The following is a 16295-nucleotide window of genomic DNA, read 5'->3' as shown; positions in this document are numbered from 1 at the left end:
TGGAACATTTCTGCGGGGACTTGCTTCCATACAGCCACAAGAGCATTTGTGAGGTTGGTCACTGATGTTGGGCAATTAGGCCTGGCTCGCAATCTGCATTCCAATTCATCTCAAAGGTCTTTGATGGGGTTGAGGCCAGGGCTCTACACAGGCCAGTCAAGTTCTTCTACACTGATCTCGACAAACCATTTCTGTATAGACCTCGCTTTGTGCATGGGGGCATTGTCATGCTGAAAGAGGAAAGGGCCTTCCCCAAACGACCACAAAGTTGGAGGCACAGAATTGTGTAGAATGTAATTGTACAGTATGCTGTAGCGTGAAGATTTCCCTTCACTGGAGCTAAGGGGCCTAGCCCGATCCATGAAAAATAGCCCCAGACCAATATTCCTCCTCCACCGAACTTTACAGTTGGCACTATGCATTCGGGCAGGTAGCGTTCTCCTGGCATCCGACAAATCCAGATTGGTACGTCGGACTGCCAGATGGTGAAGCGTGATTCATCACTCCAGAGAACGTGTTTCCACTCCTCCAGTGTCCAATGTCAGCGAGCTTTATACCACTCCAGCCAACACTTGGCATTGCGCATTGGTGATCTTAGGCTTGTGTGCGGCTGCCTGGCTATGAAAACCCATTTCATGAAGCTCCCGATGAACAGTTCTTGTGCTGACTTTGCTTCCAGGGGCAGTTTGGAATTTGGTAGTGAGTGTTGCAACCGAGGACAGACGGTTCCACGCTGAAAGTCACAGAGCTCTTCAGTAGGGCCATTCTACTGCCAATGTTTGTCTAGGGAGATTGCATGGCTGTGTGCTCGATTTTATACACTTGTCAACGGGTGTGCCTGAAATACCAAATCCACTAATTTGAAGGGGTGTCCACATACTTTTCTATATATAGTGTATGTTATGTTTCATATGCTATGCATTTATTTGTGGATGTCCATCACCCATTTCTTATGATATGTTACGAATTACGATTCCTCTTATGTGTTATGATTTTGCAAAATGTATAATATGTTACGACTTCTAGCTAGGTCCCTAGGTTGCTAAAGTTTGCTAGCTGGCTAACGTTAGCTAGGCTAGGAGTGAGTTAGGTTAAAAGGTTAAGGTTAGGGGAAGTCTTAGCTAAAAGGGTTGAGGTTAGGGTTAGTGGAAGGGTTATGTAGCATGCTAGGTAGTTGCAACGTTTAAAAAAATTAGTAAGTAGTTGAAAAGTTGCTAATTAGTTCAAATTCTATAGTTGTCCATGATGAGATTCGAACTCTCAACATTTCGGTTGAAATACCTTTGTGTTATACACTGCTTTCGTTTTTGCCTTAAGTAACCATCTGTTAAACCAAACATAACATATAATACTAATTTGAGTGTCCCGGATTTACGTTTACTGTGTTACGTCTAGTCTATGAGACTAGGCTGCAACGTCTCCTCAGTTTATTATTTTGTCTTATGTACATCACAATTGATTTACACGTTTTTTCTATCTAAATCTTGTGACAAATGGTGTACTTGAAAATAGATGGCCCTTCATTACGTAATTAATCTGGATGTGATTAATTAATGAGGAACAAAGGGGATGGTTGTCTGATCTGTCTTTCCTGAAGAACCCAGTTTTACTGTAAAAGGAGAAATTTATAAATAATACAATTTAACATCTCCGTATCTCAATGTTTCATATTTTTTTATTTGCACTTGGAGAACTATCAAGATGTGTTGCTTTGTGATTTCCTAAAGAATAGTATTTGGGTAATATGGTGTATTCGTCTAATGCCTGATATGGTAGGAGTGTCTGGACGGCTTGGATGAGGAGGAGCAGTTGGTAGCTGCCAGCACTTCAAGGGGCACAGGACGGTCCTCATCATGCCTCCCGAACCACATAAAGTGCTCTCCTGCCTGGGCAGCAGCTGCCACAGTGGACCTATCAAGATGGTTACTGGGAAAACGCCTGCTGGTGGAGGAGCCCTCTGTGTCCTGGCGGTCCTGGTAGTCTGTCTGATAGGCTGAGAAGTCTCCCCTCGTCTCCCCCACGCCACTCACACTTCCATGGTGGCACAGGCAGAAGTGGGAGTTATGTTGTCTACGCTCGTCCAGGCACTTCTTGCGGCCTAATCCCTATGAAAATCACCATAAGAAAAACGGTATTGTTTCCAATTGTATTTTGTTGTATTATCTTATTAAAAACCTTAGTGTTGATTTGACAACATCAGTCATGATGTCTATGTTTTCTTTGTAGTGGGCATATTGCTTACATCATCAAATACAGTGATGGTATCTTGCAGTGCAGCTTGGTTATCATGGGCTGAGAATGGATAGACTCTTCCCATGGTTTTCTGTAAAGAGAATAGTTCATTGATATATCACATTTTCTCCTAGGTTTTGGCATAGTTATGCCAACTATTATTAGTAAATTGTATAAAGGATAAATGTAATCATCTTCATGGAAATTAAGATTGTTACAACAACCCAAGACCATGTAGACACTTTTGAGTAACGTTTCACTCTCTGCATTAATGTATTGCACTCTGCCAACCTGTTCTGTGTTGATGAAGATCTTGGGATACTTCTCTGTGCTCGATGCTGGAGGTAGTGGTTCACTCTGAGACATCATATACCCTGTGCTGGTGCACGTCTCCCGTTTACTGGTGTCATTTGCTGGTAAACCTGCATGAGCCAACTGCACATTTTGAAAGACATGAAGTTGTTAGGAAAAGGTACAGGGGTGTCTTTATAATAACTTTATTTGTCAGTATCTGCAAAGTTAAGTGCAATTATAATGGGCTCATCATAAGCTAATAGTGAAAGATTTAAAGTAATCAGAATCTAACCCATTTGCCATCCTTTTCCATTGATGAGTATTTCTTACCACCTTTTGTCATTTTAACAAGGTTGAAACTTTGTAAAGACAGCACAAATATGACCACCTGGACAGGGTTTATAATACTTTTGCTTCTCACATTCTTCTCACAAAGAATGCAAACAACAGTAACTATAATAACATACTTATCACAAATCATTTGTATTCCATTTGAAAAAAACAAGTGTATTTTATTTCTGTTTGTTACATCACAATTCAGCCCGCCTTATTCCCCGTTTTCTATTTCATTTGAAGGCAGTTTTATTTAACCTTCCAATTATACAACTGAAGGAAAGGGAACTGGGGGAAAAGGAATATGCAAATAAAGAAATAATACATGTAGCTAAAGATAAGGAATTAGGGTAAAGAATAGAAAAATAAAGAATCAGAACATAAGAGAATGAATATAAATTATCCAGAAAATGTCATTTATTGTATCCTTTTTTTGTAAACTCACTGGAAGGTAACTTCCAGATTGAAGTGTCATATCCAGAGCATAATTGAACATGTGAAGTTAGCAGCAACTGAAAACCCTCACTGTACATCACAACCGACTGCTTATATCAAACTAAAAGTCCAACCCTAACCTCTCTTCTTTTAAATGTTTTTGTCGCCTTTGTCCAAATCCAATTATATCAGTTATGTAACAGCTAGCTACCACATCCTGTTGTATTATATTAAAAGCCACTTACCCTTCATAGTTTAATTTGGAGTTTGGCTCAATTCATAATCCTGAAAATGCGGCCTTTTATTTAGCTTTTTTTTTACCCGGAATTTGTGAGCTCTCTCGCTTTACAATAACGTGTGGTCTGTCAACAGCAGCGGACAGAACGGCTAAAGCAATTGTTGTTGTTCATTCCGTCTGGAAGGTTCTGCAAAACAGTGATAGATTAAATGTAAAAGCAGTAACTCAATTTGTTAGCAAATTTTCATATCGTTCTGATCATGAACAAATAACGTTATGTCGTTTGGTGTGTAAAGTTATGTTAGCTAGCTACTAAGCAGCAGGTGGTGAGTTCGCAGCAATCTTGTGACTGCAATTGTTGTTGACATTTTAAGGCAGCTAGTTTGCTATGAACGGGTACCCCTTGGACAGCATTCGTTTGTGGCCAGGAGCTAGCTTGTAGATAGAACATGAGTTCAGCAACAGCTGGGATTGGGAACCGAGAGGATGGCGTCCCTCCAGACCGTGGACGTGAAAAAGTGGATGACAGTGGGGGCGACAGTGGCAGGCAAGTAAGCAATAGCTAGCTAGCTTTGAACTGCAGTTAGCGATCTGTTTATGCATGCATTGCAGGGTCACGTTATTTCATGACGTTGCACAGCACAGTTAACTGTACATACTGTACATAGGATATTTAAATGTATTTAGTTAGTTGTAGCTAACATCACTATCTACACAATAATTTAACTATTTACTTGTTATATTGAATCAAGTTGTCAGTGACTAAACAAGCACGTGAACTCAGTTTACCATCAATGCCACCTTTGTTTATATGTGTCAAAGGAGTCGGGAGATGTGCCTAGGCAACAACGAAATAAAGAACCGTGCAGTGAAGTACTCTGCTGCCCCTCAACCCACCACCTATGCACTACTACAGGAGAAGACTGATCTGAAGCTGCCTCCTGCCAACTGGCTACTGGAGAGCCCCCAACGTGGGCCTACAGGCACCTCTGTACTAGGGTCCAGCAGCAAGAGCAAGCCTTTCTCCAGGTGAAGCGCTGGTTATTCAGCCCTCAAAATCAGATGTGATATCTGGTGGTATGCATCATCACTGAATTGTTGCAAGGTGCTCATGTACATGTACTTTCTCCTTGCTCCAGTTTGGGGATGGCTTATGACTTAATTGATTCCATTAGGGATAATGTTGATGTGGTGTAGGACTCTGAGTTAGGTCTATCCACTGAACAGCTAAGGATGTTGTATTGTTATTGCTTCTGCTAATATGTATTTGGCTTGTTTGGTAATCAAAACTGTTTGGTGAACCTAAGGGTCTCATTCTCTTTTCTATTCAGAACATCAAGAAGATCCCCTACAGTAAGTCCCATGTCAGTATGGCAGTCCACCGTGTGGGAAGGACTCTCCTTCTAGATGAACTGGCTCTTCATGAGTTCTTCTCAGGTACAGTTAGACAGCCAGTGGAGAGGAAGCCTGTTTAAATGTCAATGAAAAATGTGAGAAAGCTCATATCTGGATGATTGACGATGCTTGTAAAAAATACATTTGATTGTATGTTCCGTTTTTACACTATGTCACAGAGAGGAGATTGGACAAGGCTAATGGAGTTTTACCAGAGGGTAATAGATCAGAAGTGGCAGAGGAAAAAGAAGAGTAAAGAACACTGGTACCAAAAAAGCAAGTTTAAATACTACAAGTGAGATACTTGAGGTTGGACTTCTAACCTACTTGTCAATGTGAAAGACTTGCAATAGAAACAAGAAAACCTTATTTGAGCCAGAGTAAATCCTAATGGTTGTACTCCTCAATGTCTTCGCCAGTATAAATGGTGATGGAGCCACAGAGCCTGAACCTGAATCAGACAACCCTGATTGTGGGGCGGAGGAGTTTGGTCCCTCCTGGCCTGTTACCTTCATCAGCACTGCTTCAGACTCGGAGGAGGCCGCAGCACACAGAGGTAGGCCACACTTTATGGAAATGTGCAGTACCCGGTGCACTACCTAGTGCAGTACCTGGTTCAGTACCTGGTGTGTTGCTGTGCTCTTGTTGAGTTTCACAGTTTCTTCCTTTGTGACTGTATGTCCATTCCTTACAGGAAAGTGTTCCCATGGACAGCAAGTATCCATTGGGACAAGTGGCTTCCAAAGAGCAGAACCTTACCACATTGTTCAACAAAGGGGAGAACAGTCAGGTCGGCTAGTGATAAAGAAACTTTATCAACAATCTCAGGAGGCTGTGTATTTTCTCTATTTTGTTTTGTTAGCATTTGTTTCTTTGATTGTAAATGAGTTAAATCTATTCAATTCAAGTATCCAATCAACTTTTTTCCCTCAACTTGACTGACAGGGTTTGAGGAATGACTTTGTGAGGAACATCTTTTGGATGTTTGAGGACATCCACATGCTGGTGGGGTCCAACATGCCTATCTTTGGAGAAGGATGCTACCCAGCCTGTGGCTCAGGTCAGAATCACAAAAAACGGGGAACAATGGCCATTATTCATGTTGGTCAATATAAAAATGTTCAGATGGTTTACTATTGTTCCACAGCAATGTTCTCCTAAAAAATACCTAGAAGGTTCTTTGTTTTTTTAGGAATAACCTCAAGCCAATCAACATTCTCAAAGGTATTGACTACTGGCTGGACAATCTGATGTGCAATGTTCCAGAGCTCGTCATGTGCTTTCACGTCAATGGCATCGTCCATGTAAATAAGCCTTGATTTTACTGCCCAAATGAGTAACTTTATTCACAATTTAATACTGTTTTAATGTTAGTGCTGATTGGTCTTTGGTCAGTAATATGAGATGATCTAAACAGAGGACATCCCTGATCTTGAGAAATCCACCTTCTCAACCATAGTTGTGAAAGACATCGCTCAGAACATTCGGTTCTTTCTCAAGTGTAACTGCACCAAAAAGGGCTATACCAACTGGCTCTTCAAAGGTGGGAGATAACACACTAACTGTACCTCCTGTATGACTTACCAAATACACGTGAGAATGACCTGGTAAATAAACACTACTATGTGGTAGTAGGCCTCCTTCATCGAATTGGCCTGTTTCTGTGTTTCCTCGGCTAGTGGAAGTGACATCGTAAAGCTGTATGACCTCATCACTCTCTGTGAGGAAGCAGCAGAGGAGAAATGCCAGAACCCCTTCACCCTGCCTGTGGATATGCTTCTTTACAAGTAGGTGCCTGCAACCTGGTACGGTATCAACACAGTATACCTGAAACTATTGCACAACGCGCAGTGTTATCAGTCAATGCATTAATGGCAAATTAGTCCCAACAGATGGCACCAGACTATACATTCTGTTTTGTAGAATGTGCATTGTTGTTCTTGCAGAGTGGCTAGCAACATGATGCTGAAGAAGAGCCAGAACAGGAAGCATTATGGGACAATCGGAACGTTGCTGTGGGCGGGGGGCTCTGAGGACAGCTACAGTGACGAGGAGGCTCAAGAAGATCTACCAGAGGACAGTCATGAGAATGGCTCCTGCAGTACCACCTCAGACCCACAGGATGATAGCAAAGCTGTAGCTATTATCAAATCAGTGGGGAGCTGTCTGTTCTAGAGAAGTAGAAGTCCACTCATCAGATTAGGGTGAGTGTCACACATTTGTCGCTAGCTACTCTGTTTGGGTGACCTTGTTGATATGTAACCTTAACATAGCTACAGTAACCAGAAACTAGCCACTACCTGGAGTGACTATTAGACTCTTGGATGTTTTATCTTGACAATTAATTCATCCTGTTCTTTTCCCATATTGCAGCCAATCTATGCATTTCCCGTCTCTCAAAACAAGGAGGAAAGATGTCAGCATGTCCTCAGCTATGTCTTAAAGTTGAGTCTCTACTGCAGTGATTACTATTGGAATGGTTGTCACTAAATGCTATGTTCCGTGAGCTCTAACTGTTGGATGTGATTGGCAGTGCCTGAAAGCAGTGGATGGCAGCATTAAGAAGGAGAGTGACCTCCCAGCTGCTGACCCAGAACACCCCCATCCCCCTGAAGTACTAGGATGGGAGTGAGGCCGTAGAGAAAGGGATCACACTTCTCCTGGACAGAGGTTGGCCATCACGGACCCCATCAAGATTCTGAAGCATAGCTATATGACATTATTGATAATGAATGTTGTTATACCATAATGAGCAGGTTCCTTGTTGTATGTGAATTTGCCCCTAGTAAATACCTACATTTATCCTCCTTATACTCTATTCCTATATATCTATATTACCACCAGATATCACATTATCTCTACCGCCCTCCCCCTCTGTCTCTCTCTGTTCCCCAGCCTCTCTTTCTCTTGGTTGAAGCATCTGTCCCGGTCAGGGATGATCCCAGGGTCCTGGCAGCACCGTATGAAGCTGCAGCTCTTCTTCAAGGCGCCCAAGGCCTACTACATACTGTCAGACGCTGCCACTAACCTGCTGAAGAACAGCCGGTCCCTGCACTACATCAAACTCACCCTGCAGTGCCACGGTCAATGTCTCCTCTCCGGCTCACCTAAGCATGCTGTAGTCAACGTTGATCAGAGTGGCTGTTGGACTGATGGATAAGGGAGGCAACCTGTTGTAATAGGGTTCAACTTTTCTTGCGTTACCTCAAATGAACCCTGCGGTACTACGATCAGTGTGTCTGTCTACCACCCTTACTTAATTTATTTTCTCTCCCTCCCTCTGCAGATGCCTACTGTTCGGTGAGGAGTATCATGTACCTGCTGGTGCTACTGTTCCGCGTCCAGTGTCTGTCTCTGTGTGGGGACATCCATCTGTTGCTGGCCTGGAATGCAAGTAACCGTGCTGCCTACCTGGAGGAGTCCAGCTACCAGACCAATGAGGACCAGGAGTTGCTGCACAGAGAGAGCAGCTGCCAGGGTGAGGAGACACTCGCACACTTTTCAACGATTAACATATAACACGTCCCTCTTAATGTGTTCACAATTGACCCAAAAGGTTTAAATATTATTTAGAATGTATAGGTCTTGCCATTTTAATGTAGTGCTTTTCAAAAGCAAGAACCTGTCATAAAAAAATGCTAACATTACAATGCTTACTATGTCAAAACTTTACCGATCCTCTATATAAATTCAGTGCGTTATTGTTGTTACAAATTTAGAACTTGTTCTCAACTGGCCTACCTGGTTAAATAAAGGTGATTTTTATTTTATTATTTTTATTTTTTAAAGATAATTCTGGCTGTGTGACTGTCCCCTAGCCTTTAATATGGCCAGTGATCTGGCCATGGGACCGAGAGTACTAGCTGTTTGTGAGCAGTAAGTGTTATGAGGCGGCCTACGAGCTGCTGACCTCCGGGTGGTAAAGGAGCACGGCCCTGAACAGCTAGCCCAGGTGCTGAAGAGACTGGGCAACATTTGCAACGAGATAGGAGTCTTCTACTTGAACCAGGCTGCTGCCATGCAGACTAAGCAGGAAGGTAGGGAGTCAGTCTGGCCTATCGGGTATGGATGATGATTTTTTAAATGGTTGGTTGTTGAATTAATTTATGAATAGGAAATATTTCAGAAACATGATATCGTTCTTCCAGTTAAAGGTTCAGGATACAGACCTCTCCCTCACTCTAATCCCCCTTCCTTTACAGTGAACAAGTCTGTATCTATAGCTGAACAGGAGATGTGGAAGAAGAGTTTCTCGTGCTTTGAGAAGGGCATGAAGAACTTTGAGGCCATCGAGTACAGCACCAACACCTCTCTGCTGCTGTGCAACACAGGAAAACTGATGAGGATCTGTGCCCAGGCCCACTGCTGTGTCTGCAGACCTAAGCAGAGGAGAGTTCTCCCAAGAGGAAGCTCTCTATTACAATAAGGTACCACAACCATATACTTTTTTAGTAGACATATGATGATTTCAATGACTACCAACCCATGTTGTTTTCCACGGTAAGTTTTCCTCAGTACTATCTGCTTATCTTTGTGCCAGTCACTTTTGTGTCATTTTGAAAATTGATGCATAAGATCTCTAAGGTTTCTTTTTTGGGCGGTGGCTTTAACTAGGGACAATTCAACTTAAAATCGCTAGGCTTTCACTAAGATGTGGTGCTCTAAAAAATAGACGGAGATCTTTAGAGCAGAGATCCTTTCCAGGCTATAGACTACCTACCTGAGGGCTATGCAGTCCTTGGCCACCAGAGGGAACCACCCTGCAGTGTGGGACTTGGTCAACTGGGAGCTGTCCGCAACCTACTTCAGCCTGGCCACTCTGCTGCAAGAAGTTGCCCCTCTGTCCAGGAAGGCCCAGGAACAGGTAAGAGGCCATACTTGGAGAGATTTATAGTAGGTGAATGAACAGAATGGAATATGTCTAAGTTAACTAACCTAACAAACTCTACATGCTGCCCTAGGTGAAATGGTTAGTGTTTTTTCACAAGTCCAGTTTTTTTAAATATATTTTTTTATGTTACCTTTTATTTAACCAGGCAAGTCAGTTAAGAACAAATTCTTATTTTCAATGACGGCCTAGGAACAGTGGGTTAACTGCCTGTTCAGGGGCAGAACGACAGATTTGTACCTTGTCAGCTCAGGGGTTTGAACTTGCAACCTTCTGGTTACTAGTCCAATGCTCTAACCACTAGGCTACCCTGAGCATAGAACAGTAGTTCGTAATAAAGCTGTCATTCCTGTGTGTTGCCAGATTGAGCAGGAGGTGACGGAGACCATGTTGAAGTCTCTGAAGTACTGTGACCTGCCAGCCCCTCTACCAGTGCAGAGCTGCCACCATCCACCACCGTCTGGCCTTCATGTACCACAGCTGTTTCCGCAACCAGGTAAGGCCTAGGATGTACACTAACCAGAGTAAAATGTCTGCTATGTTTTAAAACATTTAAAGGTTGTGTTGTCTGTAGAAGAGCATTAAGGTTTTCACTATGTTATTGCTATGTTTCCTCCTCTGTGCCAGGTGGGGGATGAGCACCTGAGGAAACGGCACAGGAGCCTGGCAGAGCTACGGCACAGGAGCCTGGCAGAGCTACGGCACAGGAGCCTGGCAGAGCTACGGCACAGGAGCCTGGCAGAGCTACGGCACAGGAGCCTGGCAGAGCTACGGCACAGGAGCCTGGCAGAGCTACGGCACAGGAGCCTGGCAGAGCTACGGCACAGGAGCCTGGCAGAGCTACGGCACAGCTACGGCCTGTCCCTCAGCCTGAAGGACGACCCCTGCGAGCTGCTCCGCACCCCTGCTGGAGAGGGTGACCTTTGCCGAGTTCACCATGGCAGGTTAGTCAGTAAGGCTCACCCAGGCCAGGGCCAGGCTCACACCCGCTAGGTCAGAACCGTCTTAGTATTCTGAAAGGTGGTGTCATTGTGTAACAATGCATGTTCACAGTTCAGAGTGAGCAGTTAGGCCATGCTGAAGACCCTGACAGGAGCACACAGAGGGAGACACAAACATAGAGCTAGAACTGGAACTTGGATAGCAGAAATTCTCTTCAGTTTGCACCTTCTGTTTGAGAATCTACGGTTACTTCTAACCACCAATTACTCACATGCCTCATCCCACTGTTAAAATTCCATATTAATGTATTTTTTTTAAAAAGAAAGAAAAAAAAGGTATTATCTATTTTATTTTTTTGGTAGACGGATGGCCCAGAGTTGACAGGACCCCCTGACAGTAGTGCAGATGGCCACATCTCCTCAGGGCTGAACACAAAGGAAGTGATGAAGTTGATTGGTGTCTTTGAGCTCAGTTTCTCCTTCCTACTGCTGCAGGTGGTCAAGCTGATGACAACCATGAAGCGCAAACCAATGTGACGAAAGTACTGGTTCTACACGGCCTGATTAACCTTATCCAGCAGGGCTAAACCAGGACTAAACATATCATCCAGTAGAAGCATAATACTGAACTTTCCGTAATCTTTTCAGCCTAATTCGGAAACCAAACCGGCTGCGCGCGTGCGCCATCGTGCATAAATGTATTTTGCCCCCCCACACACCAAACGCGATCACGACACGCAGGTTAAAATATCAAAACAATCCCTGAAACAATAACATTAATTTGGGGACAGGTCGAAAAGCATTAAACATGCGTGGCTAGTTAGCGTGCACTTGCTAGCTAATGTTAATTTGTCCTATTTAGCTAGTTTGCTGTTGCTAGCTAATTTTGTCCTGGGATATAAGCATTGAGTTGTTATTTTACCTGAAATGCACAAGGACCTCTACTCCGACAATTAATCCACACATAAAACGGCCAACCAAATCGTTTCTAGTTATGTCTCCTCCTTCCAGGCTTTTTCATCTTTGAATTTATATGGTGATCGCATCTAAACTTTCATTGTATTACCACAACCGGCAACAAAGTTTGTCTTTCAATCACCCACGTGGGTATAACCAATGAGGAGATGGCACGTGGGTACCTGCTTCTATAAACCAATGAGGAGATGGGAGAGGCAGGACTTTCAGAGCGATATGCGTCAGAAATAGGAATGACTTCTATTTTAGCCCTTGGCATTGCAGATGCTTGTTGGCGCACGCGAGCAGTGTGGGTGCAATAACTGAACAACATGGATTTCTACATTTATTTTGCGACGCTCGCGCACGCAACCTGTCCGGTCTGGTCAGCATGTATGACTGTATCATGTCGGCCTTCTAAAAATACTAATAGTTCACTGGTTGCCCTCGACACCTCGGGTTACACTGTACTATGTTGATTATCTAAAGACCCCTAAGCATTTAATTCCAGTGTGTTGGTCTAGCCACATCCCTCCACTCACAAAGCTGTGTCTGTTGCTTTCTCTTTAACAAGTGTCAGTCATTGTTATCCGTCTTTAGCAAAAGGCTTTGTCTCTGTAAGACACTGTGGCAAGAGGTGTTAGGGCAGCGGTTCCCAAACCATTGGTTGCGACTCCCTCGTGAAAATGGGGTTGTGGGAGATTTTCCAAAATCCTGAAAATATGTATAATATATCATCATTGTATCTCAAAATCATTGTAATGTGGTTAACCTTAAAAATTTGAATGAAAATGATTCAAAGATAAAATTCAACCAGAGGCTGCACTTGAATAATTCCTGTGGTGAATGGCTAGGCCCGCAACGCTGTGAAGCACCACACTATTGCAGAGACTTTGATATTATCGGCCGCAATTGATATGGTGAAAACAATGTGTGGGGAGGCAGAGGCACAGAAACTCACATCAATACCTTTGTCAGATAACACTGTTAAATTAAGAATTTATGTTATTGCTAGCAATCAAGAGGGAACTCCCCAGCTTATGCTCTCTAAATAGATGTTAGCTGTGAGGGCCGAGATGCCCATGAATTGACTTTTGTTCGCTGTACATGTCGGGGAAGGCTATTCACAAGGACATATTCTTCTGTATCACAATTCCCGTGTATGAAACGGCATAGGGGATGTTCAGTGTGCTGCGTGGCTATATTGACGAAAAACAGATTCCAAATATCCTATTTTTAGAGGGGCTGGCTGGCCGAGTTCCCATTTGTCTTGAAAGCACCATGAAACTCATGGTAGTCTGCCCTTCGTCAGCTCATATCCACACTATATGACCAAAAATATGTGGACACAAGTTCATCTGCCTCACCTTAAGCCAATTCTGGTGGGAAGCTGCCATAGACCACCAAGTGCTAACAGTCAGTATCTGGATAAGATGTTGAAATGCTTGATAATGTATGTGACAGATAGGTATATTTTTGATGGGTGATTAAAAAATATATATATTGACTGGCTTTCATCAAGCTGCCCACTCAAGAGAGAGCTTCAAACTGTAACCAGTGCCTGCAACCTGGTTCAGGTTATCAGTCAACCTACCAGGGTAGTTACAAACAGCACAGGAAAGAAATCATTAACATGTACTGATCACATCTTTACTAATGCTGCAGAAATGAGATTGAAAGCAGTATCCAGATCCATTGGATGTAGTGATCACAATATAATAGCCATATCTTGGAAGGTTCCAAAGGCTGGGCCTAATATAGTGTATAAGAGATCATACAATAAGTTTTGTAGTGATCCCTATGTTATTGATGTAATGAATATCTGTTGGTCTGTGGTGTGTAATGAGGAGCAAACAGACACTGTACTTGACACATTTATGACATTGCTTATTCCAGTTGCTAATAAGCATGCACCCATTAAGAAAATGACTGTAAAAACTGTTAGATCCCCATGGATTGATGAGGAATTGAAAAATGGTATGGTTGAGAGGGATGAGGCAAAGATATAGCAATTAAGACTGGCTGCATAACCGATTGGCAAACTTAATGCAAATTGAGAAATCATGTGACTAAATAAAAAGAAGAAACTACACTATGAAACAAAGATAAATGACATACAGAATTATAGTAAAAAGCTTTGGAGCACCTTAAAATGAAAATCTGGGAAAAAAGGCAAACACATTTCCATCATTCATGGAAAGATGGCTCATTCATCACAAAACCAACTGATATTGCCAACTACTTTAATGATTTTTTTTTTATTGGCAAGATTAGCAAATTTAGGCATAACATGCCAGCAACAAATGCTGACACTACACATCCAAGTATCTCTGACCAAATTATGAAAGACAAGCATTGTAATTTCAAATTCTGTGAAGTCAGTGTGGAAGAGATTAATTTTTTTTTGTCTATCAACAATGACAAGCCACTGGGATCTTGACAACTTGGATGGAAAATTACTGAGGATAATAGTGGATGATATTTCCCATCCTTTTTGCCACATCTTTAATTTAAGCCTACTAGAAAGTGTGTGCCCTCAGGCTTGGGGGGAAGCAAAAGTAATTCCGCTACCCAAGAATAGTAAAGCTTCCTTTACTGGCTCAAATAGCCGACCAAACAGCCGGTTAACTATTTTACGGTAAACAAATTGACCAACTTTCAGCATGCTTATAGAGAAGGACATTCAACAAGCACAGCACTAATACAAATGACTGATGATTAGCTGAGAGAAATTGATGATGAAAAGATTGGGGTGCTGTTTTGTTAGAACTTCAGTGCAGCTTTTGACATTATCGATCATAGTCTGCTGCTTGAAAGACTTGTGTTATGGCTTTACACCCCCTGCTATATTGTGGATAAAGAGTTACCTGTCTAACAGAACACAGAGGGTGTTCTTTAATGGAAGCCTCCAACATAATTCAGGTAGAATCAGGAATTCCCCAAGTAAGTTGTCTTGGCCCGTTTACTTTTTTCAATCTTTACTAATGAATTGTGGAAAGCCAGTGTGTCTATGTATGAGGATGACTCAACACTATACAGGTCAGCTACTACAGCGACTGAAATGACTGCAACACTTAACAAAGAGTTGCATGTAGTTCCAGAATGGGTGGCAAGGAATAAGTTAGTCCTAAATATTTTTAAAACTACAAGCACTCTATTTGGGACAAATCATTCACTAAACCCTAAACTTCAACTAAAAGTTGTAATAAATAATTTGGAAATTGAGCAAGTTGCGGTGACTAAACTGGTTGGAGTTACCCTGGATTGTAAACTGTCATGGTCAAAACATATTGATACAACAGTAGCTAAGCTGGGGAGAAGTATGTCCATAATAAAGTGTTGCTCTACCTTTTTAACAGCACTATCAACAAGGCAGGTCCTACAGGCCCTAGTTTTGTCGCACCTGGACTACTGTTCAGTTGTGTGGTCAGGTGCCACAAAAAATAACGTAGGAAAATAAATTGCAATTGGTTCAGAACAGGGCAGCATGGCTGGCCCTTGGCTGTACACAGAGAGCTAATATTAATAATATGCATGTCAATCTCTCCTGGTTCAAAGTGGGGGAGAGTTTTGACTTCATCACTGCTTGTATTTATGAGAGTTATTGACATGTTGAATGCACCGAGCTGTCTGTTTGAACTACCGGTGAACAGCTCAGACAACCATGCATACCCCACAAGACATGCCACGAGGTCTCTTCACAGTCCCCAAGTCCAGAACAGACTATGAGAGGCGCACAGTACTGAATAAATCCATGACTACATGGAACTCTATTCCACATCAAGTAACTCATGCAAGCAGTAAAATTAGATGCATATACACACACACACACACACACACACGATAGCATACGCTCTATACACACGTACACATGGATTTTGTACTGTATATACACTACCGTTTAAGAGTTTGGGGTCACTTAGAAATGTCCATGTTTTTGGGGGGAAAAAAAAATTGTCCATTAAAATAGCATCAAATTGATCAGAAGTACATTGTAGACATGGTTAATGTTGTAAATTATTATTGTAGCTAGAAACGGCTGATTTTTGAATGGAGTATCTACATAGGCGTCCAGAGGCCTATTATCAGCAACCATCACTCCTGTGTTACAATGGCACGTTGTGTTAGCTAGTTTATCATTTTAAAAGTTTAATTGATCATTAGCAAACCCCTTTTGCAATTATGTTAGCACAGTTGAAATCTGTTCTTATTAAAGAAGCAATAAAAATGACCTTTTTTAGACTAGTTGAGTATCTGGCACATCAGCATTTGTGGGTTCGATTACAGGCTCAAAATGGCCAGAAACAAAGACCTTTCTTCTGAAACTCATTAGTCTATTTTTGTTCTGAGAAATGAAGGCTATTCCATGTGAGAAATTGCAAAGAAACTGAAGATCTGGTACAACACTGTGTACTACTCCCTTCACAGAACAGTGCAAACTGGCTCTAACCAGAATAGAAAGAAGAGTGGGAGGCCCCGGTGCACAACTGAACAAGAGGACAAGTACATTAGAGTGTCTAGTTTGAGAAACCGACGCCTCACAAGTCCTCAACTGGCAGCTTCATTAACCTGTCTGGGAACTAAC

At 42.4% G+C, this 16295-nt stretch overlaps 1 protein-coding gene and 1 pseudogene across 1 annotated transcript; one reads left to right on the top strand and one right to left on the bottom strand.

Annotated features, from left to right (window-relative positions):
• Positions 1-1655: 1655 nt before the first annotated feature.
• tex36 (testis expressed 36) lies at positions 1656-3627 on the bottom strand. Its single transcript, XM_024427538.2, has 4 exons — positions 3540-3627; positions 2524-2667; positions 2243-2323; positions 1656-2105 (listed from the first exon to the last, which is right to left on the bottom strand). The coding sequence occupies exons 2-4, from the start codon at positions 2599-2601 to the stop codon at positions 1758-1760; spliced, it is 507 nt and encodes a 168-aa protein (XP_024283306.1). The 5' UTR covers positions 2602-2667; positions 3540-3627; the 3' UTR covers positions 1656-1757.
• A 377-nt stretch (positions 3628-4004) lies between these two features.
• LOC112260870 lies at positions 4005-11541 on the top strand (annotated as a pseudogene).
• Positions 11542-16295: the final 4754 nt, after the last annotated feature.

This window comes from Oncorhynchus tshawytscha, linkage group LG01 (assembly GCF_018296145.1).
Source record: "Oncorhynchus tshawytscha isolate Ot180627B linkage group LG01, Otsh_v2.0, whole genome shotgun sequence".
NCBI lineage: Eukaryota > Metazoa > Chordata > Actinopteri > Salmoniformes > Salmonidae > Oncorhynchus > Oncorhynchus tshawytscha.
The sequence above is the reverse complement of the archived record's forward strand: the minus strand, read 5'-3'. Positions and strand labels throughout refer to the sequence as shown.